The 24,035-nt window shown below is 37.9% G+C and overlaps 1 protein-coding gene across 1 annotated transcript in view; it reads right to left on the bottom strand.

Moving 5' to 3' along the window:
• Positions 1-14,174, bottom strand: part of LOC122808256 (melatonin receptor type 1C-like) — a 94,507-nt gene extending 80,333 nt beyond the window's left edge. Inside the window, exon 1 of the mRNA XM_044079220.1 lies at positions 13,979-14,174. Within this exon, the coding sequence (XP_043935155.1) occupies positions 13,979-14,174 (196 nt within the window). The remainder of the gene's footprint in view (positions 1-13,978) is intronic.
• Positions 14,175-24,035: the final 9,861 nt, after the last annotated feature.

Genomic DNA, 24,035 nt, shown 5'->3' with positions numbered 1-24,035 from the left:
ACAGCCTCCAGACTGAGCCAAGCTGTCTGACTATACAACCCCTTCAGACAAAATATACAAAGCACCCATTTAGACATCCATGATACTGTCATTTTAGGGGTCACTATACAGCCCACTGAAGGCAGACATGCCCCACATAGGGACACCCGAATCCAATAGCTGATCTGTAACCAGCAGTGTTCAACAGGGTGCAGTCCTAGGTCCTTTACCACTTGCACTGCATGTCACCACAGTACACCTGAGTACTGAATGACTGCAGCTAAAAATGGTGCCTGCTGCCTGCTAATTGTGAGCACTGAAAGTCTTTGTGTTATGTCAGTATTCTGCAAGAGGGTATTGCAAGCACATAGAAAACTGAAACCACAAAAGAGGTGCTGTGCATTAACCAACGAAAACCAGTAGCCATAAAACCACGTAGCAATGGGGAACAGCAAGAAATAAATTTATTAAAAAAGATTTATCTCTTACATCCCTTTCACAGGAGACTTCATCAGAATAAAGGATAAAACACATGATGCATATAAATACCTAGTCAATGCATACTATTGGTTAAGTGCATATCAATAGAAATGTAATAAATAATCACATGTTGTGAACTCTCAAATCTTTTTCAAAGAAAATTGCCAGTGTCCATCAACTATTTGTTAAAAGTGTTTAAGCATATTCATGCCTAATACTAAAACATAATCATTAATTAATTGTATTACAAGTTGATATAAAAATATTTTTAAAAATATTCACATTAAAATTAATGCAGTTTAGGGAAGGAATTGTATCACCTTCATATTTGTAACACAATGTTAAACGTGTTATATCCTGTCAGCTCTTTCTGTTAGAGTTGGCATTAAAGAAACTGAATCCTTCAGTCCAGGTGGGAGGTTGGCATCTAACCTTAGTTACCATTGTAATTCCCTTTTACACAGAAGATTTTTCCAATCTCCCCCTCTTAAATCGATGTTTACTTTTTCCAGTATACCAAAACTAAACCTAACAAACCCTTGACAAGTTAAGGAATGTTTATATAATGTTTATATAAAGTGTTAGTTTCTTTCTTAGTGTGAATATCATAAATATCCTCATAAATTCTGTTTCTAAAAGTCCTTTCAGTTTTCCCACTACATGATTCAAACTTAGCCAAGTAAACTACTTTGTTTTCATTTGATTTGCCAACATAATGCTCTGGCTTTTAATAATATAGGGGCATTGCCTATAACTTCCACAGGGTATCGTACCAACACCAGCATCTGAGTTGATGTTTTTCTTAACTTTCCAGGAGTTTTTTAATATTGATACCCACTTTGCTGATGAACACAGGCTTCTCATCACCACACTTTTCACATCATCATTCACCCTAAACATATTCCAGTTTTTCTTAATGATGTTCCTTATTTCCCCTGAAATAGGGCTGTGTTGAACAATACAGGCCTTTTCATAATTAGCGGATACAGAAGCTAAAGAAGGGTTCTCTGTTTTGGGGAATCCCACACATAACAGTGGTTTATACCTTTTCCCCATTCATTATATACATGCTCTATAATGTCATCCGTCATTTTAATTGGGTATTCCCTTTCTAGAAACATGTCCCTTAATTTGAATAGTTCATCTCTGACATCCTTATAATGAGACGTCATACATGCAATCCTTATTGCCTGTCCCTTAACCATACTCTTTTTCTGTGTGAGGGAATGAGTACTTCAAAATATCAGACACAAACTATTCAAATTAATGGATATGTTTCAACATAATGTCCTGGCTTTTAATAATATAGGGAGATTGTCTACAACTTCCACAGGGTCTCGTACTCTATAATATCATCTGTCATTTTAATTGGGTAGCCCCTCTCTAGAAACATATGCAGTACTTTACTTCACTTAAAATGTTCACAGCATTCCCCATCTGTCTGCTGTACTTAATATGTGACTGAGTTTGGTAAGCTTACACTACCAACAGACTGACAGTCTGCATATCTCTCAACTGCATACCTCTCAGCTGTCCAGATTTTCACAGAATGTCCAGAGTTTTGCCTCATATGTTTGATCTCTTCCTCATACATTTATGGTCTTCTCGTGATTTATTGAATGTTGACATCAATACATTCTTTTAACTACAGGCAAACGTTTGTGTTTCAGACTTTATATCCTTCAGAAAATATGCAATAATGTAACACCTTTAATTCCAGCAACTGTCTAGGATTATGTGACCAGTATTTAAAATTTGTCCCTATTTTTGGGCCTTTGTTCCCCCCAATTTTTCTGGCGTTGCCCAGATTTCTTGCACTAAAAGGTTGAAATGTGTGTCATTCTGTGAAAATACCAACATGGTATTCCCTCACATGCAAAAGAAGTGAGTAATTCCAGATTGCAACTATCAACACCTTCAGCCATGCTAGCTTCCCTAATCCAGTGAGCCACACAGGTCGCTAGACAGAGAGGAGTCATTCATTACATAATGACAGCATAGATATGTACATTGTCATCCTGCATGAGGAGAGACATACAATGTGTGAGCAATATCTATGTTACAGCCCTGAGATTGCCTGGTTCACTGAAATACCATAGCTTTCCTGTTAAATTGGTTATCTGGGTGCACTGCTGTGTTGGAGTGGACGAACAGCAGCAGATTATCAGCTTAGGTAGATACTAGTCCAAATATCATGTATGCCCACTGTTTAACATCTCCCTTGCCTGATGTTGTGAATATTCCAACCATGAGAACTAGTTAATATCAAGGAACACATACTACTGGACAGGGTATCTGTAGTCCTATGTGGATGTTAAATCTGATCAAATAGCCCACTATGTTTCCTTCATAACAGCAGCAGATCCATAATACAATACCTTATTACAGAAATCCATGCAATTATTGTGTAGGTTAGAGACTTACCTTGCAAATGCAGTTGACAGAACTGTAGTTCAGGGCTGACTCTGTGTGATTCAAGCAGTACACATAGAGGATAGTTTCACTCATATCTGTGTGTGCTGGGCCATGTCTGTCCATCTACATTCAAGTTTGCAGCCCCTTTTCTCTGCCTACAGTCCTGTACACAGAATTTTTCTGTGTACCCTAAGAACACTGATAAGGGGTCTGCAGGGCTGCCAATCTGCTTGATGGATTGCTCTACCTGCCTCATTTGCATAAGATTCACCTGTTTATGAGGTAGTTTGCATGCCACAGAACTTCCCGTGTTGGCTACCCAGCAGCGCTTACTGAATCACAAATCAGTTTACTTTTATGTAAGTGGCATGGCACAATGTCTACATGGTAAAAAAGACCATGAAGGCATTATTAAATTCCCTCTCTGAATTTGTGTGCATTATATTAAATATTGCAATATTAATGGAGTGACTATGAATTCTCTATTATTATTATTATTGTAAGAATAGTGCTTTACTGATAACAGTATCCTCTGTACCATTTTTATAATATTTGCTATTCAAGACAGCTATACATATATTTGACATATACTTTTTAACTTGATTTTTCAGAGATTTCCTTGGAATATAAGGAAGTATGTAAGTTGTAAGAGGTGTGACATACTGCAACTCAGATGCATTAATGAGTTAAAAAAATTGGAAAAAAGAGAAAGCAGAAAAAAAATTTACCAGGGGAAACTGAACACATCTAAATGAGTCAGGCACAGGATGGCAGATGCAAGCTTTTAATTATCTGATTCAATTAATTAACTGCAAAAGTGGTTGAATAGTAAAGCTCAAAATGCAGACCAGCAGACTGTGGCACAAATGATAAATCTATATTAATGTTGTGCTAAAAAGCACAAAACAAAGGGAATAAACCAATTCCCTTATATAGTCACCAATTAAAGCTAATTAACTCATGCTGGCTGTTAGCTAATACATAGCTTAAAAATGCTCATTTAAACCCCGCTTCTTTTTACATCTAAAGGGATATTATTATTCCTTTTAGGTGTTGGGGAACCTGTGGTACATTGAACATCAGCCTCATGGGGCAAAGATAACTCATCTCCAGTAGAATCGTAACTCACAGGAGATATTATAAACATGGATGCAGTTATGACAAGTCAATGGTTCAATCCTCTCTATTAGGGAACAAACTAATTGGTTGTTTTCCATGTGGTTATTGTATATATTGCCCCAATGTTTGTAAGACCAAGGAATTTAGCAGCAGGAATACCAGTCAGGTTTAGCAAATCTCTTGTTTTGTTAATTTTCAAACTGACTGGGTTGTCTATTTGGCTATGTGCAGTTGCTCTGCATTTTACATTGGCCGGACTTCCCATCCAGTCAAGTTTAGGATCACAGAGCATTTTAGTGATATTAGGCACCATAGAATAACTAATGCTCTTTACAAACATACTGTCACGCACAAGAAGGCGTCTTTTCACGTTACCATTATTGATCGGGTTAGAGGTAACAAAGCAAATAAGTTTGGATGGTATCAGACTCTTAATAATATGGAAAGGAAATGGATTTTTAAACTGGGGGGTTTACCCCCCCCCGGTTTGAATGAGCATTTTTAAGCTATGTATTAGCTAACAATCATAATGAGTTAATTAGCCTTAATTGCTGACTATATGAGGGAATTGGTTTATGTCATTGGGATGTTTCATGCACTGAAAAAGGCTGTTTATTTTTTAGCCGAAACTGGTTTGCTTTTTATTCCCTTTGTTTTGTGCTTTTTAGCACAACATTAATAAATCTTTATCATTTGTGCCACAGTCTGCTGGTCTGCGTTTTGGAATTTGGTACCTTTTGGACTTTGCAGTTGCTGTACAGGCAGAGGGTGCTTTTATTACTGAATAGTAAACCTTTCACACACGTAGCAATTTCTCAATACAAAATATCATGTGCAAAAGGAACAACTTTTAAATAACATCACATATAGCATCACATCACATCACATAAAAGTGTATAAATTGAGTGCATATATTCAAATATAAAAGTTTTACAACTCTTCATACTGAACACGATAGTGCCATTTGTAAGCTGATAAAACATGCATATTTTTTAACTCAGAAATGCCACAAACACTAACAGAATTAAATATTTTGAGCTCATATTTTCAACATTCCAACTACAGACAAAAAACACTGATGGAAATATGAAATATGACAATGAATTTGCACAACTCAGATCCTAAAGGTGATCTGAAAAAACAACTGCAGAATGACATTTGGCAAAGAAATTGTACAACAGCACACGAGACTCAGACTGAAGAGCTAGTTAAATAAGTACTTTGAATTTTTATACCAAAATTCCAACCAATTAAAAGTTATGACACTGTACAAGAATCCGTTAGTTACAACTGGAAGCATAGCTGAGACATGAAATTTATAAACAAAATTATGCAATTGCACATGACAGTTTGACAGTAGGATCCTAAAACTTTCATACCAAACGTCTCTATAGTTATAAAATTCTAAAGTTATAACCCTATACATCAATTAGTTAAAAAGAATGGAGAGATTATACAACATAAAATGAATCATTGGATTATATCCCATGACCATCTTTCAACGAGGTTTAAGATATACTGCCGAGTTTCTGGTCTGCAAGGGTCTTTTTGCTGTTTCTGCCAATCCTATGTTTCTCTGTGACTTTTTACGTGTTGCATTGGTTCTTATTTGGAATTTTCACATCAACCCTAATATATTGGAAATGTCTTTTTGTAAGACTGGTCTTTTTAAAATCTTGTCAAGGTATCCACGTATGTACAGATAAGCCCAAATAAGGGTCAACCTTGTTGAGTATATAATGAGTGGGGCTTAGCTTTGTGGTCTAAATACATATATAAGACTGTAAAAAATCATGGACATTGAGAAGTCTTGTAGCTGGAGCAATGTGGCTAGCTTGGCATAATGATTAAGGTCTTTACTTCACAGATACAGGGTACAGGATTTAATTCTAACCTCTAGGCATTGGCTAGTCTTCTAATAGTCTGTAGACTGATAGCCTAGTTTGAACCTATAAATTTGTACATTGCTCTCAACCTTATATCTCGCAATGAGGAACACTAGCTCTCATAATGTGGAACAAATGGACAAATTGTGCAGCACTTACTAATAATTTAACTAGGATGCTCGTAGAATGGTTAAATGTGATTGATGTATTTACTTATAGAATATTTTTTTTAATGAATTAACATGATTCATTTCAATTTATCATGGATATCAGTTAAAAAAATGCTAACACTAAATATGTGACAGACCCTTTCAATGTGGAACTTCAAGGAACATAAACTTTCTAAGATACCAAATGAGGAACATTCCTCGCAATGAGGTACACTGGAAAGGTAGGAAGCTGTATGTCCTTAATGGCCATCTTCATACATCTCATGAATTTTCAATGATATAGGTGTGTTAAACTGTAAAAACTCTGTCTGTATTGATCTTCTTACTGCTGTTGCCTAGTTGGCTTGTTTGCCAGATCTGTTTGCCTGTTGGCATTGGTTATATATTAAAATAGACTGCAGACTTATAACTGTTGCACACAAACTGCTCCATGTAAAATTTAAATGGCAAAAAAAAAAAGAAAAAACATTGCTGTTATCCACTTTCTAATTGCAATAAGGCACTTGGAGTTGTGCATGGTATAGATGTTAGAAATGTTTACAAACTGTAAAGCCCCCCTTGTGGATCAGCAATGACAACAGCCCTAGATACATTAATATTTGCACCATGCAGACCCCCTCATGCTTTACTGCACACACACACACACACACACACACACACACACACACATATATATATATATATATATATGTGTGTGTGTGTGTGTGTGTGTGTGTGTGTGTGTGTATATGTTTGAATATATTCTCAACAGTCAACATTGTGTCGTATTAATGCACATTCTATAAATACTGGCATATCAGCTACACTCATCATCTAGCAAAGACATTAGTGAAACTAGTCTTATTGCAAAAGGAAATCATATAGCTTTCTTTTATGATTAGAAAAATAGCAAAGCAAACACTAAAGCATTTGTCTTATGCGGAAAGCTTTGCCCCACACACCCACAATGCAGGGACTCTGCCCCCACACCCCCTAATTTGTAGCTACTAATTCCATTGTCACACAACTGTGACCCCAAGGGGAAATCAAGGAATGTAACAGAAACTGTTACATGACTTGCTTCTTCCTGCACACGATAAAGAATGCTTTCAGTATCAATTGACAGCCAAAACAGGTGGTGATATGTTGAGCACTCGTCTTGTTGAATAACAATTACTGGAAAAATTCAGACAAAGGAAAATACTGTCAAAAGTGTTTTGTTTCAACTTTTCATATGAGGGGTTGTGATGCTCACAACCCCTCATTTAACTATCCTAACTCCATGGTTGCACAGCTGTGCAAAGAATACAACCACACCATGCACATTGAATCACTGTTGGGGTGCAAACAGAAACTCCACCAGAAGTGATTGCTTTTAGATAACACAATCATCCTGTTCACAGTTAGTCTATGTATATAGTATATGATACAGCACTGTGTTACTATATCACATTCTATTGAATGAATTTCAACCAAATGCGTTCTCTGTCTACATAAGAAGGAAAGTATGTGCATGCATATGTGCATGAGTGTGAGTTGAGTCTGCATGTCTGTACTGTTTTACTTGTCCATAGTTGTATGTGCCTTATGGATCATATGATCAGTGCAGGGCCAAATCCAGCAGATGGTGACCTAGGCAGCTTCCTAAGGCCCATTGCTGACTAGGGGGCCTGTACTGGTCTTAAAAATAATATAAAATAAAAAAAGAAACTCCCAATCACCCACTTCCTTCTCTGTGGACAAGTTTCTAGCTTTCTCTTCTCTTTTAGCATCACTCCACTACTCTGTGTGTGACATTGCCCAAGTACAAGTTTCCTGTTTGCATCAGTAAAACATCAGGCATTCAAAATGAAATGTTGGAAAATTAACTCACTCAAAATCAAAAATCATGGAAGAAACAATTCAGTTCAGATCCGATGTTTGTGAGAAGCACTGAAGAAGCAAAAAGCAGCTCAAATCACATATGTTTGTTTGCATTAGAGGACTGTCACATGAGCGATCAGATGTGCGTGTGTGTGTGTGTGTGTGTGTGTGCGCGTGTGAGTGTGTGTGTGTGTGTGTGTGTGTGTGTGTGTGTGTGTGTGTGTGTGGCCTTCCAGGAAACATGCTAGGCTTCAGAAGATTGATGTAGCAGAAAAGTAGCCCTGAACCCTTTCATCCAGGATGGTTACAGAAAACAGCAAAAATACAGCCTCAGGATAATCACAGAAAACACAAGCATCTGTCCATCTATATTTTCAACAGAGAAGTTGACAGGTATTTGTGCCCATCCCTGGTAAACTCTGTGGCAAATTGTTGTAGAGTGTAGTCACTGAATAATGGCAGGCATGAGTTTCAGACATTGTACCATTCAGAAAATGCTTGCTAATACAGAGGTTTTTTTTTACATCCTAGCAACTTTCTAGTCTCTGATTTTATCCAAATACATTGAGAAGGCAGGGGAGACTTATAATGTGTTCCACTTTATGCTTTTGACAGCAGAGAGCTGAGATACATTTCTGGCCCATTATTTATTAATGTATTCATTCATTCATTTGTCTTCAAGCAGATATCAGAGGTGTACAGCCATGCAACTGCTGTGATTGATGGATGTTTATGTATTTATATGCATGTGTGTGTGTGTGTGTGTGTGTGTGTGTGTGTGTGTGTGTGTGTGTGTGTGTGTGTGTGTGTGTGTGTGTGTGTGTGTGTGTGTGTGTGTGTAAATACTTGGTTCTCACAATTCACAGTAGTTAATGTTATAAAGGAAGTTACTGATAAAAAGGAAGATCGTCTAATGTACTTTATTCTTTAGGAACAATCCTTGGTTTCCTTGTTCTACTGACTAGTGATAGTGTGTTGATTTTTTGGCTGTGAATAAACTAAACAGTATGAAGTTTATGAGTTTAATGTAATTTATTTAACTATGAATATATTTTTAATTAACTTTGTTTCTCTACAGGTACATAGGTGAAAAATGCACTGTGTTGAACTACATGTCTGTATGCCACTTAGTGAAGATGAGTAAAGTTATAAGCTGCTGTTTCTGTAGTGTAGGGTTTGATTCCCAACGCTTTTATTTATCTACTGCACAAGTCTGACAAAGTCACTTCACCAGACAGTGCTCTTATGCTGTTCTCAAACACAGGCTCTTGTATCCAGTGGGCTGTCCCAAGCTGTTAGCAAATATTTAGCTTGGCTTTTGAATTCTGTGTCCTTCATATAGACATGAATTAATGCTTCACTATAAGCATTTTGACTACGAGTCCAAGCACATGTCATTTTACAGATTTTCAATGGAAGATGTATTTATTTTTATTTATTTTTACATTTGTTAACTGGGTTAGTATGACTGGGTCCAGGGAGTCCTTTTTCAGGGGAGACCCAAGGAGAAAAGCTCCAGGAAAGTAATTAAAAAATAAGAAAAACCTAACAAGTCATGTTTTAAGATACTTACCAGTACAAATACAGAGAGAGAGACGCAATACAAATATATACAAGGCAAATGTAAAGTATTTTGTGAATGCAGTAGCAATATGTTTGAGAAATTTGGTTAGCATTAAGTTATTTACAAGGAATGTAGCAATGCCTAAAATAAAAAAAAATATTTAGAGTAACATCATGACATAGTACAACAAAGATGAATTTAATAGCGTAGATGCTAACAACAGAGACAGTAGACTCATAGCTCCCAACTGTGCAGATTTTCGCACGATGTCCAGATTTTTGCCTTGTATTTTTGGTCTATTTCTCATAAAATGTGTGGTTTTCTGGCAAATCATTGAGTAAATAATACTAAATAATAACAGATATTTGCGTTTCAGACTTTATATGCTTCAGAAAATGTATAATAATCCAAAATCTGTTATTCTAGCAACATTTCAAGTTTATAGGAGGAATATTTAAATTCTGTCTCTATTTTTGGGCCTTTGTCCTACCATCACTTCTGGCTTTGTCCAGATTTCTTGCACTGAGAGGTTGAGGGGTATGGTAGACAGTTTAAGTAGAAACCTGGCAGATATGTTAATTAAACAAAAAATACAAATTCTTTAGGTAAGAAAGCTTTATTGTTGCTCATGCTAAGTCTATTTTTGGTATGAGACTGTTTTCATAGGATCATACGAAGTTACTAGGCTAATGGCCCTAGGGTCCTTACAAGCCTATCCAAGTTCTTACACTTATTTCATGATCAGCACCTATTGTCGCCATCCAAGAGGGACACACGTGGAACCCCCGATGTGAATTTATGGTTACCCATCCAATCAGCCAGATTGTGTTTAAAGAGGGCCAATGAGGTGGTCTGTTTGACATGAAGTGGAAGTCTGTTTCAAAGGTGTGGTAACCTCTGGGAAACAAAATCTGTCCCTTTAGCAGATTTTATAAATGTCACATACCAGGTTAAGATCTTTAGAGCGAGTAACCCGTATACCATTTGACTTTTGGATATGAAGCATTTCCAGTAATGCAGGGTCAGAGATTGCCTTATATGCAAGGCAGAGATCACCTCTGAGTAGTCTGTATGAAACAGAATAAAGTGACAGTGGTTTCAGATGATCCCCATAGGACAGATTGTGAAGGCCTTGAATTTTCCTTGTGAGGAACCTTTGTGGTTTCTCCAATTGCTGCAGGTGCTTAGAAAGGTACATACCAAAAGGGGTGTTGTACTCAATTATTGGCCTGATGAGGGAAGAGTACATGGAGGTAATAACTTCTTTTTTTTCTGGAGGCAATGCCCTTACTTATTAGATGAGCAATACAGAATGCCCTTCTTACCACTGTGGAGACGTGGTGGTCAAAGGTAAGTTTGCTGTCTGCCCAGGTTGCTCAACACTGAGTGCATACTTAAGTTGGTGCTATTGATGTGATAGTTAGCAGGAACATCACTTTTATTGAAAGGAATGACAATACACTTTTTTGCATTGAGTTTAAGGCCATGACTTTGGCAACAATTGTTTGCTTGTGTAAGACCCTCTTGTAGGATGTTGACATCATTTGTACATTCTATGGCCACTCCCAGTTTGCAGTCATCAGCAAATGTTGTCAGCCACAGACCTTTAGTTTTTGCTTGCACTTCAGAGAAATAGATTCCAAACTGTAGAGGTCCCAGGACTGATTCCTGTGGAGCACCACTGGTTACAGGTCTGCTGTTGGAGGTGAATTCCCTTATTTTGTCTATATGAGTTCTATCCGTGAGCCAGTTAGCAACCCATCTAATGATATAAGGGTTGATGTCTAGTTGTGTGAGTTTGTCAATTATACCTTAGTGGGAATAGTGTCAAATGCCTTGGCTAAGTCCAGGTAGGCTGTATGCACAGATTTCTCCATGTCCATGGTGACTGTCTTGAAGAAGTCCACATTTAACAGGCATGATCTCCCTTTGACAAATCCAAACTGAGTAGGGTCAAGTGTTTGGAGATTACCTATATCTTTGCTGATAAGGTCCATGATGACTCATTCCATGGCCTTTCAGATAAGGCTAGTCAGGCTAATAGGTCTATAGTTCCCAGGGTCAGTGGAAGCACCAGGTTTTTGCAAGGAAATAATGGTGGCTGTTTTCCATTCAGTTGGTACAAAGCTAGTGCTTAGACTATGATTGAAAAGAGTACTCAGTGATATTACTAATTCATGTTGGAGCCCATGTAGGATGCAGCCCTGGGATGTTATCAGGTCCCATAGATGCTGTGTTTTTGGCCTTAGAGAGGGCATAGAGATACAAGGTAGGGGACAGGTGGAATGGATGTCATGAGGTATGCATGTCAGGGACAGAGGAGTGAAGTTTTCACAGAACCTGTCACCCAACAGGTTAGCTGTGTCTGCAGGCTCACTATATGCTGTATCATTAACTATCAGTTCTGCACGAATCTGCGCCTTTCCTTTTAGTTTACTGATGTAACTATAGAATGTCTTGTGGTTGTCCTTTGTTGAGGAAGCTAGTTCAGACTCATAGTTTGCTTTGGAGGACTTCACAAGAAGTCTCATTTGATTGTTTAAGCTGAGGAGAGAGTGTTTCCAGTTTAGGATGGCTCACTCCATCTTGCTCTTAAACAGCAATTTCTTCCTGTTATTGTAAAACCTGTTAATAGCAGTTGTCCACCTAGCAGGTTTGCTCTTCCTTGAAGAGCTAGTTTTGGTCCTATCAAGTATGGCCGAGTCAATGCAGTTATACAGGTTATTTGTATAAAGCTTTGGTGTAGAACTCAGCATAGTTGCCAGTTCCATCTGAGGAAGGAGGTGCAGTGAATCTATCTATACCATCCTGTAAGAGGTTATAATCTGCTTTAGAGACATTTTTTAGTTTAGTTGTTGCTGGAGTTGGGTTAGGTGTGATAGTCACTTCAAATGAGACAGATTTGCGGTCAGATCTCACCAGGGAGGACCTCACAGTTGGGGTGCTACAGTAGTCCCCCATATTTGTGAGTACCAGATCCAGGATGTTGGCACCTCTTGTGGGGGTGTCAACCAGCTGGTCCAGGGCATTGGAATTAACAAAGTCAAGGAACCTTTGGGAAAATAAGTTTAAGCACAAATAATTTGCCCAATCAATTGATAGGTAGTTAAAGTTGCTCAAACCCATGGTGTTAGAATGTATATTGATAGACTCAAGTAGATGCAAATAGGCAGAGTAGGTGTCCTGATTCATGGGGGGGGGGGTCCTATAGCTGGCAATGACTTGAATAGATGTCCTGCCAACAGTTAATTGAACCTGAAGTGTCTCCAGGGAGCCATACTGTTTAACCACTCTGAAGGTGTATTTATCTTTAATGAATATTGATACTCCCTCCTTCAGTTTTTCACACCTTCAGCTTAAGGTCTGAATGTGTGGAAAGAGGTATAACCTGGTATGGCTGGGGTGTTCTCCACAGCCTTAAACCAGGTCTCAGTGACTGCACAAATGTCTGTGTCATCCAAGGTGAGGACAGCTTCCAGTGAAGGCAGTTTTATTTAGTAAATGTCTATCAATGCTTTGCTGTTAAATTTGAAATAATTTAAAATTAAATCCCAATTTCAGGGATCATTGTAAAAGTGAAAAAAAGAAATAAACAGTATGCACACTGAAAGGTTTGAGCAGTGTTTTCTGGTAATTGAGGAAAGACCACCAAGTAATGGGATATCGGTATGGCCGTGGGTCTGCCTATGGTCCCATTTGACCAAGAACCAGCTGTAATTCCATGTAGCATATTTGGTACACAGTAGCACTTTGCAGTCTTTCAGTCTTACATGTGTACTGCTGTTCATCAGACTGAATAAGCTTGTCACTGTATTGTTGTACAGTGTGTATAATGTATAGTTGCACTACTTCTTTGTATACACATATATTCTAGCACAACTGTCTTCGCTGTATACCTACATGCTTCAGGCCATGGTTCATAGTGCATACTTTGTTTAAGAATTCCTCTGGCATGACTTATTGTTATGCTTCCCAATGCTTTGCACAGTAATTATTTTGTATGTGATTCATTATTCAGAAAAACATTATGAACATATGACAGCTATTTATTTGACACTGCTGAATCATACAAAAGTGCTTTCAAGTATTAACTTCATATTAAGTTGTAGTCATCCATTATATAAATTTGCACCTGAATTGCTGAGACACTGCTTCAGCTAATTAGCAAAATCTACAAATGTTATCACACTCTATATAAATTATTAGAACAACTGATAAGAATGTTTGTATGCAGAGACAAAGCTTAATGAAGATATTTCTCTTTTTATGAATAATATCATATAAAATGCACAACTGCTATACAGTTTGACAACGATGGAACTAATGTTTAGTCTTGACCGCTTTTGTAATTCTTAAAGGTTTGTATAAAACAAATAATAAGAGTACTTTGGTCTACTTATATTATGACAGATGTGATACAAATGAATTTCTGTAAAATCTAATGTATGTGTTTTTAAACTTTACTGACATGGAAATAACCACAATAACAGTATACAGCTTGCACTGCAAAAATAGTCACTTACCAGAATTTCTTAGCTTTTTGGTTCTCAGAACTGAAAAAATCACCAAACCATTTCCAATTATGTCCGTTACTATAGTGAAGCTTAACATAGCAACCAAAAGTTTTGTCTCTACTGCTGAGGTCTGTCGAGTTAAAAGGTCACTATGATTTGTTCCTTGGATCCAGCAATCATTACAGCTCATGTTCATGATAGCCATTTTAGGAATCTGATGAAAAATATTTGACAGAGAAAAAGAAAGATGTATTTCTCTTCTGAATATTCAGTATATTCACTATTAGATCATGAACACGTCTAGCAATAAATGAACATGTAGACACCAAGACAGGTGTCATATACTCTGACCGGGTGTGAGCTGTCCAAGCTCTTTGTTCAAGAATGGAAATCTGAAAGGAGAACCCACTGACAATGATATAACTTACTCTAAGGCTTGGTGACTGACAATGATATAACTTACTCTAAGGCTTGGTGACTGACAATGATATAACTTACTCTAAGGCTTGGTGACTGACAATGATATAACTTACTCTAAGGCTTGGTGACTGACAATGATATAACTTACTCTAAGGCTTGGTGACTGACAATGATATAACTTACTCTAAGGCTTGGTGACTGACAATGATATAACTTACTCTAAGGCTTGGTGACTGACAATGATATAACTTACTCTAAGGCTTGGTGACTGACAATGATATAACTTACTCTAAGGCTTGGTGACTGACAATGATATAACTTACTCTAAGGCTTGGTGACTCTGAAACTAGTTACACTAATTGGTCATGCAGAGATGTGAAGAGTTTTTCCCTCCACCAAAATAACTTCATTGGGTTACCCATTCCATCTTATTGGCTCAACCAAATATTATCTGATGTGTAGGGCACCAGTATGTTGTCCGATATATATATATATATATATATATTATGAGCAAGTAACAACACTCTATTTACTTGCTTATCTTTTTTTAGAGTCCTCCCTCCACCACCATGCTAAGCATCTCCCTCCTACTAATATCATTGACCCCATTTATTCCCCCACTGCAATGGTTAGTTCAGAGCAAGAGCATACCACTGGGAATGAGGGGGTCATCCAAGCAGCCATGACAGGTGATGCACTTTATGCTGGCCTAATTACTGAAGCCCCAGCTACAGTCTGAAGTATGTGTGACTCCACAGTGTTACACTGTTTAGTACTGCATGATTTAAATGTGACAACTAATTAACACATTGCTTGTGGGGTGCACACATACCTTGACATGTCTTCTGCATACTGAAACTATCACCTCTCCTGGGAGTCAGTTATGACAGATCAGACTCTATTCCTCTTGCTGGAAAGGTGAACCAGTGTCAGTTATTCACCAACACTTTACTCTACTGATTACTCCAACACTTGGGTCATTTGATTTATGCATAGGGCTTCTTCCCACTCTGCTATAGAGCTGGAGAACACACACCCCAGTATTTAGTAAAATCTGTGCAGGCACCATGTATAGGGTTGCCACCTTCCTTCACGGCTAAAACCGGAGCAAAGCCACGCCCCTCGCGTCACCAGTAACCCCGCCCACTCCAACCCCCTCTCCCGCCAACATACCTCCTATTTTGTGATGTCACAACAGCATCACTCAACGGGAACGCCCTCTTTTTTCGTTCCCGCCGCCTGCTTTTGGCTGATTTACTATGCTTTTCTGAAAAAAAAGCATAGTAAATCAACATTAAACTCAATAGTCTGTTTCCTTTTTGAAACAGAATACCGGAGTTTGTACAGTGTTTTCCGGACTACTGGAGAATCAGTTTGATTTCCTGATAGTCCGGAAAAAAAACGGAGGGGTGGCAAGCCTAACCATGTAAAGCCTACATGGAATATATATGTGTGCACGGACACAGTTTCCCCTTGGCAGTGGATATTGATGATGGCATGCTGCTGAGGGAGAGCATAGGAACAGGGATATTGAATCAGTGTAGGGAGAAGTGTAGTGGCTACCCATGGTTGTAGATGCCTGGGCAAATGTTATGTACAATGTGATGCTTCCTGCTACTGTTGAAATGCTTTGAATTGTTTTAAATGTGCAATATTTCATTTGTATAATTTTTTCTCCCTCTTTGTATATTTGTGGGGCACAGAGCAAAGCAATGCCAAGTTATGTGCACATATAGACAGATTACACCTGCTGCACATCTAAAAATATAAACCATATGTAATCAATTATCATTGTTTTTTTTTTTTTTTTTTAGAATTGCTATTTGCGCGACATGGTAGGTGTAATGCAAAACCAAGCAGTGCTTATACATATATAGCAGACGGGTCTATGTCAAATATTCAAACTTCCAAAATGTTGAATACCATATGGTCGAGACCAAATGGTCGCCATTTGGAAGTTTGAATGTCTAATAAAAAAAAAAAAAAGAAAAACATACACTAATAATGCAAGCAGGGGGCAAGCCTCCCGGAACCCCCATACCCCCCTACTTAAATATACCAACTCCAACACTGCACTTCAGTGCAGAAAAGGGAAATTCTCCCATTCTGCACCATATGGTGCCATTATAAGTCACCCTTTGAACACTTCTCGACCATATGACATTCAGCATTTCCAGCGTTCAACATAGACCCTAGCAGACACCTGCCAGACATCTAAAAATACAACTGGATGTAATTATTTATTTTTAGGTCTAAGTGTGTTTGTGCAGTGCGGCATGTTGCTCAGCAACACTAGCAGGTAGCCTAGTAGTATATGTGAAGGTATACAAGTTTTCGTAATATCCAAGTATCTAAATGGGTATAGTTGCAGAGTACTGTGTAGAAGGTCCTTGGTTCAATTCTATAGCAGTCATAACATGTTCTTTAATGTACCATTTAATTTTATTTAAATAAAAAATGGTCTGCACTAAAACCATGGTTGTGCGAGTTTTTTCAGTGCTTAGCTCTGCTCAGCTGGTTTTCACACTGCTAAGCAATGCAGCACTTTTTTGAATGTTGCTCAATGACATGGAAGGGAAGGAAAACAGCCTATAGTAAGTGCAATAGGCAGGAATTCTGTATCAGTCTGCATCAGTCTTTGGCATTCAATCAGTTGTTGATATGGCAGGTGGTTCTGGTGAAGGTGCACACTTTTAGATGCAGAGATGCGTCATTCAGGAGTCCAAGGTCTCTGTTGGGCTCCTGGTTAAGAGCCATGAACCCAGGTTGTTGCAGGGCAAGTACTAGGGCTCAGAGTGTAAGGTGGAGGTTTGGGACTGGTTGGCCATGGAACTCACCAGTGCTACTGGTATCTCCAACACAGAATCAAATGAAATAAACGCTGATCCCCTGTGTCTTGACACGCTGAAGAGAACAAGGTCACAACAAAGGCAAGGAAGCAAAATGTAAAAAACAGATGTTTATTATCCAAAGTTAAGCGCTTTCACTCGCTCAACTGCGAGCTTCATCAGAACTCCATACAAATGTAACAAATCCATTTAAACAACTCCATTTAAATAATTTCTTTGGTGCCAAAACTGCACGAATTTAAAGTGGTATACACAGTGTACCGCTACTAACATACAAATTAAGACACTTAATATAAAACCACAATCTAAATATTAAAATGAGCATTAAAATATCATTAAAATAAAATTAAATAAATTTATACTCATACTCCTATTAAATTGTCATATTTGACTGTCATTCAAAAACTGATTAAATTCATAAATATGATCAGTAATTGTATACATTATAACATTGGCTTGATACTAATATAATCATTTAAACCTGGTTCATTGGAGGCGTCAGTGTATAACTGCCACCAAGTTTCTTTATAAGACAGTAGTCCTTTGTGATCACCCACTCTGGGGTCCATAATAATACTGTCAATGATGGCAGATTTAAAATAATGTCTATCTCCGCATTTTTTGACATGCCTAGGACCAAGGTGGCAACAGGAGACCTCAAAGCGACAAAAATTGGGAAGGGAAAATCAAGGAACCATATGTACAGCCGCATTACAGACCTCGTCATTACCAGACAGGGTATCAGAGAAATTGGTAATAGAAAAATTGTTAGAAACAACTAGGAAATCATTTGAAGAATGTCAAAGTTTAGGCTGTGAATTAGAGACAACTAAGGGAAAGATGGTTACAGACAGAGGTTATGTTAGTGAACTTAGGAGTAACACTATTGGCGGAGAAGCCACTACATGTACATCATGCACTCCACAAAGAGAACATATTATCAGAGAAGGTATCGTAAATTCTTATCAAAATTTTAAAATATACAATTACATAGATCTCCCAACATTTCCCATTTCAAGTTATTTTCTAAAGGGATGAAATTCATACCCACAACAAAATTTAGACTTGTTGACAGTCTTAAAGAGTTTAAAAAATACATAAGGAAATTAAATCTGGCTATTCTGTTTAATAATAATACAGAAGGAAGACAAAAAACACGTGCAAACAGAAAACTTTAAAAAAGAAAAGTACTTTTATGCCCCTTATGCATCCCATTGTGTCTGTATATGACAAATCAGTGTCCAGGCAAATATACTTATTACAGAATCACCATAATGGTTGCAAATCAAACCTCAATTTACCTGAAGATGAATATAAGATCCTACAAGAACTAAGGAATGACAAAAATATTCGAATTAGGAAACCTGACAAAGGGGGAGGCATTGTTATATATGACAGTACAGAATACACTACAGTTATTCATGACTTATATAATTCTGGTAACAATGAGATAGTATCGATGAATGAAATAAACATACCATACAGACACACTGACTTACATATAGAGGAATTTTTTATAGACCAAAGAATTACTACGGACACATACAAGTTTCTTAAGGTAGAATACCCAGTTTTGGCATCAATAGTGGGCATTCCTAAAGTTCACAAGTGCATAGAAAATCCTCCGTTCAGACCCATTATTTCAGGTAGTAGATCTAAGACATTTCGACTAGGGACAGCGATTGATAAATTTCTTAAACATATTTACGACAGAATACCACATCAAGTTAAGGACTCATGGGAATTTTTGAGAAAATATCCAGTAAACATATGGAATGCAGATTTATTATTTGTTACAGTGGATGTTACTGATCTGTTCTCATGCATCCCTAAAGATACTGGCTTAGAAGCTTTTGCCAACAGTACACAAAAATATAGTGGAATAGAATGGGATAAAGTTTGTTTAATATTAGAATTAATGTCCCTGGTACTGGAACACAATTACATTGAATATGAGGGGGTGTATTTCAGACAAACAAAAGGCGTTACTATGGGAGCAGCTTGTGCTCCTATTTACGCAAATTTAGTCATGTTGGATTGGGAGGAATCGAAATTATTTACAAGTGAGTACAATAAGTACATTAAATACTATTCTTGATACCTTGACGATATCTACATCTTATGGGATGGAGGCATTGATTTTTTAGAGAAATTTCTTGTTTTTTTAAACTCAAGTAGTGACTTTCTTAAATTTACTTATTCAAGCAATAAGGAAGGCCTTCCATATCTAGATACATATATTTCTAAGGGTGACGGCTGCTTTAAATCCAAGTTGTATAGGAAAAATACTTTCTCTAACAGTTACTTGGAATTTTCAAGCAACTATCCCAGGAAATTATTTACTAACATTTTTAGAGGTCAAATTATATGAGCTATTAGAATGACCTCCATGTATTCAGAGATGTTGGTATAGGTGTCATTTATCACCTCTCTCTTCAGTGACAGGGGTTATGACACCAGTATAATGACACACATTTGTACAATTACTGTCAAGGAATGGGGTAAAAAATATACATCTTTATTAGGTCAGAATTACTACAATATAAATAATAATATGTAATTCAGAGTAGTCAGAACAATAACATTGAATATGGACTTTGGGAGAGCATGCATCTTAGAATTTGGTCCGTATACTAGTAAGATTAAAAAAATATATATATATGACCAGTAGTTGGAACATTATTAAGGCCGACCAGGACATAGTTAAAATATTGGATACTCAGCCAATATTTGTTAATAAAATGGGGCGTAATATTAAGAGTATACTGGAAAGACGCACCATCTCTAAACATTTGATTCACAGACATACCACGAAGTGCGGCAGGTGTAAGCAATGTCATGTTATTCTGGAGGAAGGAAATATAATATTAGAGAATGTAAACAAGACAAATATTAGATTCATACAAGGCAACTGCAACACTAGATGGGTAATTTATTTGGCAAAATGTGCAGCCTGTTCTGGATTCTATATAGGAAAAACAGAACGAAAATTTAATAAGCGCATCTATGCACATTTATATAGTATAAGGACTAAGGACACCAATAACGCACTCTATAGGCATGTCAAAAAATGCGGAGATGGACATTATTTTAAATTTGCCATTATTGACAGTATTATTATGGACCCCAGAGAGGGTGATCACAAAGGACTACTGTCTTATAAAGAAACTTGGTGGTAGTTATACACTGACGCCTCCAATGAACCAGGTTTAAATGATTATATTAGTATCAAGCCAGTGTTATAATGTATACAATTACTGATCATATTTATGAATTTAATCAGTTTTTGAATGATAGTCAAATATGACAATTTAATAGGAGTATGAGTATAAATTTATTCCATTTTATTTTAATGATATTTTAATGCTCATTTTAATATTTAGATTGTGGTTTTATATTGTTAAGTTTCTTAATTTGTATGTTAGTAGCGGTATACTGTGTATACCACTTTAACTTCGTGCAGTTTTGGCGCCAAAGAAGTTATTTAAATGGAGTTGTTTAAATGGATTTGTTACATTTGTATGGAGTTCTGATGAAGCTCGCAGTTGAGCGAGTGAAAGCACTTAACTTTGGATAATAAACATCTGTTTTTTACATTTCGCTTCCTCGCCTTTGTTGCGACCTTGTTCTCATCACTGTGTCAAGACACAGGGGATCAGCATTTATTTCATTTGGTTCTGTTTGGTTATTTTGAATGCTGAGATGTTTGTTCTTTGTTCTGTTGTATCTCCAACACAGGAGAGCAGTGTCATCACCATTATGATGACCTGAAAAGGAGAAAAAGGCAAACCTGGATCCAAAAGGCACAAAATGGGAATGCCTGACAAATATGTAAGTATGTTGTTCACTGTCTAACCAAAATGCAACACTGGTATTCATAATGCTGTGCTTCTGTTCCAACAGTTGCAGCTGAAAGGGCTCACACTGTCGTGTCCCATGGCGGGCGCCTGGCCAGGTTGCACTGTGAGTGTGGTGAGTACAGATTTATAATCCTAACTGTAGTACAATAAGCAAGAAGGAGTAAAGCAGTTATTGCAATAAGGTATAGACAAGTACAACTGTAGTGCAATAAATGGGCATGTAGAGCTGTACTTTAATAAATGGCAATTATAGCTCTAGTACAATAAATGAAAAATAACAACTGTAGTTCAATAAACAATACCAATAACAGTAAGCAAAATGGTGTACAGCAAAAGGGTATTGTCAAAACCACTGCAGTAGAGCTGTAAGCATTGCATGGCTATGGTACGGTAGCTGCAGTCAAGTGTAACACTGTAATACCTGTAGAATGCAAAACTAATAGCCTGCAGCCTGTATTGCTTAACTCATAGTATGGTCCAAGGCTGTCTCCAGGCACATATTCTCTGTTCCTCCTACTTCAGGTAATAAAGGTATATGGGTGAGGTAGCCCACTCTATGGGCAAATAGTGTGTGTGGACTTCACATTAATATATCAGCAATACCAATAAAGTGTGAAACAGTATTGTTGATTCCTAAATAAAGCTGTTGTAATATATGCAGAATGGTTGTATTCCATGCAAGTGTGTTATACTGTCCCTGCAGTCAATTATAACACTGTAATACTTCTAGAATACAAAATGAATGTCCTGTCACATGTATTTTGTTTATATCATAGTATCGTTCAAGGATGTCTCTAGGTAGTTATCAATGACATAATGCTCTCATTTCCTCCCACCCAAGGATCAAAAGGTGTATGGGTGAGGTAACCCATGTTATGAGCAGATATTTTACTTAGAATTCACAGATATTTAACAGCAATACCAATATACTGATATGCAGCATTGTTGATGTATAAATACATATTTTTAATGTGTGCAGTACTGCTGTATTCCAAGCATGAGTGTTATACTGTCACTGCAGCATCCTGAGCAGCATCCTACCATCACCCAGAATGATACCACAGTACAAGCAGAAAATTATTGATTTCAACAACTGGCTAAGTTTCTGGTCTCATTCTATGGGGATCCAGTATCTGTTTGCCTGGGATGACATGACTGACAGACCTTGATGCTTTGCCAGAGATGACCTGCATCTGTTACCCTGGGCTTCTGGATACTGGTCAAGGCTCTTGCCACCCCTATAATGCCTTTTTAGGTGGCGTTCCAAAGACCAAATTACCACCATAACAGCTACAAACAAATGCAATCTGAGGGTCATGCTGCTCAATGCTAGACATCTAAATCTCAAAATGCACTCACTTGAAGCACTCCAAAAAATGGAGAACATCAACATTTGTTCTGTAGCAGAGACCTGGTTCAAGGCAGCAGAAAGCATACCTGCACTACCAGGTGATAACTCATTCCACACCTTTCGGCCCCAGAACTTGAACCAAAGCTCCAAAGGTGGTGGTGTTTTCATATTTGTAAAGGATGTGCATACCTCCAGACTGGAAGCCCAACATTGCGTAAGACAGCGATTCAGGTTGTAGCCTGCTATAGGTCCCTAACCATGTCCAAAGACTCGTACTCCACATTCCTAAGCACCCTGGAGAATATTAAGGTCCAACCTAACACTCTCATATTAGATGATTTCAACTACCCCTCAATTGACTGAGTAAACTACTCATGTATCAATACACTTGCCCAATGTTTCCTGGAGTTCATTATTTCCATGCCCTGGACCAGCTCGTTCTTACCCCCACTAGAGGTAGCAACTTTCTTGACCTGGTAATTACTAACATGGGTGACCATTGCTCTACACCAATAGTCAACTCCTCCCTGGTTAGATCTTGCCACAAACTAATCACCTTGGAAATCCACCCCCCCCCCCCCGCAAAGGTAACTACCATGAAAAACTTCTCCAAAGCTAACTTTGGGGTCCTAAAAAGAGGTGGCTAACTTCACAGCACCCATGCAAATGGAGAATAGTTACGTGACTGCACTGTATGAACACATACACAAATGCATGGATCTCACTATACCCAATAGAACCAAGACACACTCCTCCAAAAAAAGGAAGCCAATCTAGTGGTCCCCTACCATAAACAAACTCTACAACAGAAGGAGGAAACTGATGTGGAATAAGGTGAAGTCCCAAGACTGGGAAAATTCCCTTATCAGCCTCAATAAAAAGTTGAGATTCCTCATCGAATCCTCTAAAGCCAGCTATGAAAACAGAATGGCAGCAGATAGTAAATACAACCACAAAGCCTTTTATAATTATGTAAAGAATCTCCACGGCAATACCCAGATTTGCTCTGACCTACCGCACAATGGTACCACCTATACCAAGCCAACAGATATTGCCAGTATACTGGCTGACAGATTCAGTGCCAAGTTTACCTCTCTCCTCCCAAAGGATCAATCACAGTACCAGTAGATTGCCAGGCACCCAGTATAACTGTTGCATAGGTTAAGACAGCACTGACCAAGGGCAAGAATACAGCTTCTATGGGATGTGACAATATCCCTGCTTGTGTTCTACATGAACTACACAGTGAACTGGCACCTCACCTGTGTGCCCTCTTCAATCACAGCCTCACCTCAAGCTTTCTCCCTACCGAATGGCACACTGCTACAGTCATCCCTCTTCATAAAGGAGGAGCGACTACAGACCCTGGGAACTATCGCCCCATTATCCTGACAAGTCTGATATGAAAAGCTATGAAACACATCATCATAGACCTAACAAAAAAGGATATAGGGAATCTCCAAACTCTGGATCCCACACAGTTTGGTTTTGTGAAGGGTAGATCATGCCTGCTCAACTTGGTCGTCTTCTTTGAGTCAGTCACCAGAGCTGTGGATAAAGGCAAGGTGGTTCATACAGTCTACCTT

This window comes from Protopterus annectens, chromosome 8.part0, assembly GCF_019279795.1.
Source record: "Protopterus annectens isolate FY-2018-M chromosome 8.part0, PAN1.0, whole genome shotgun sequence".
Taxonomy (NCBI): domain Eukaryota; kingdom Metazoa; phylum Chordata; order Ceratodontiformes; family Protopteridae; genus Protopterus; species Protopterus annectens.
This window is presented reverse-complemented; position numbering and strand designations above follow the sequence as displayed.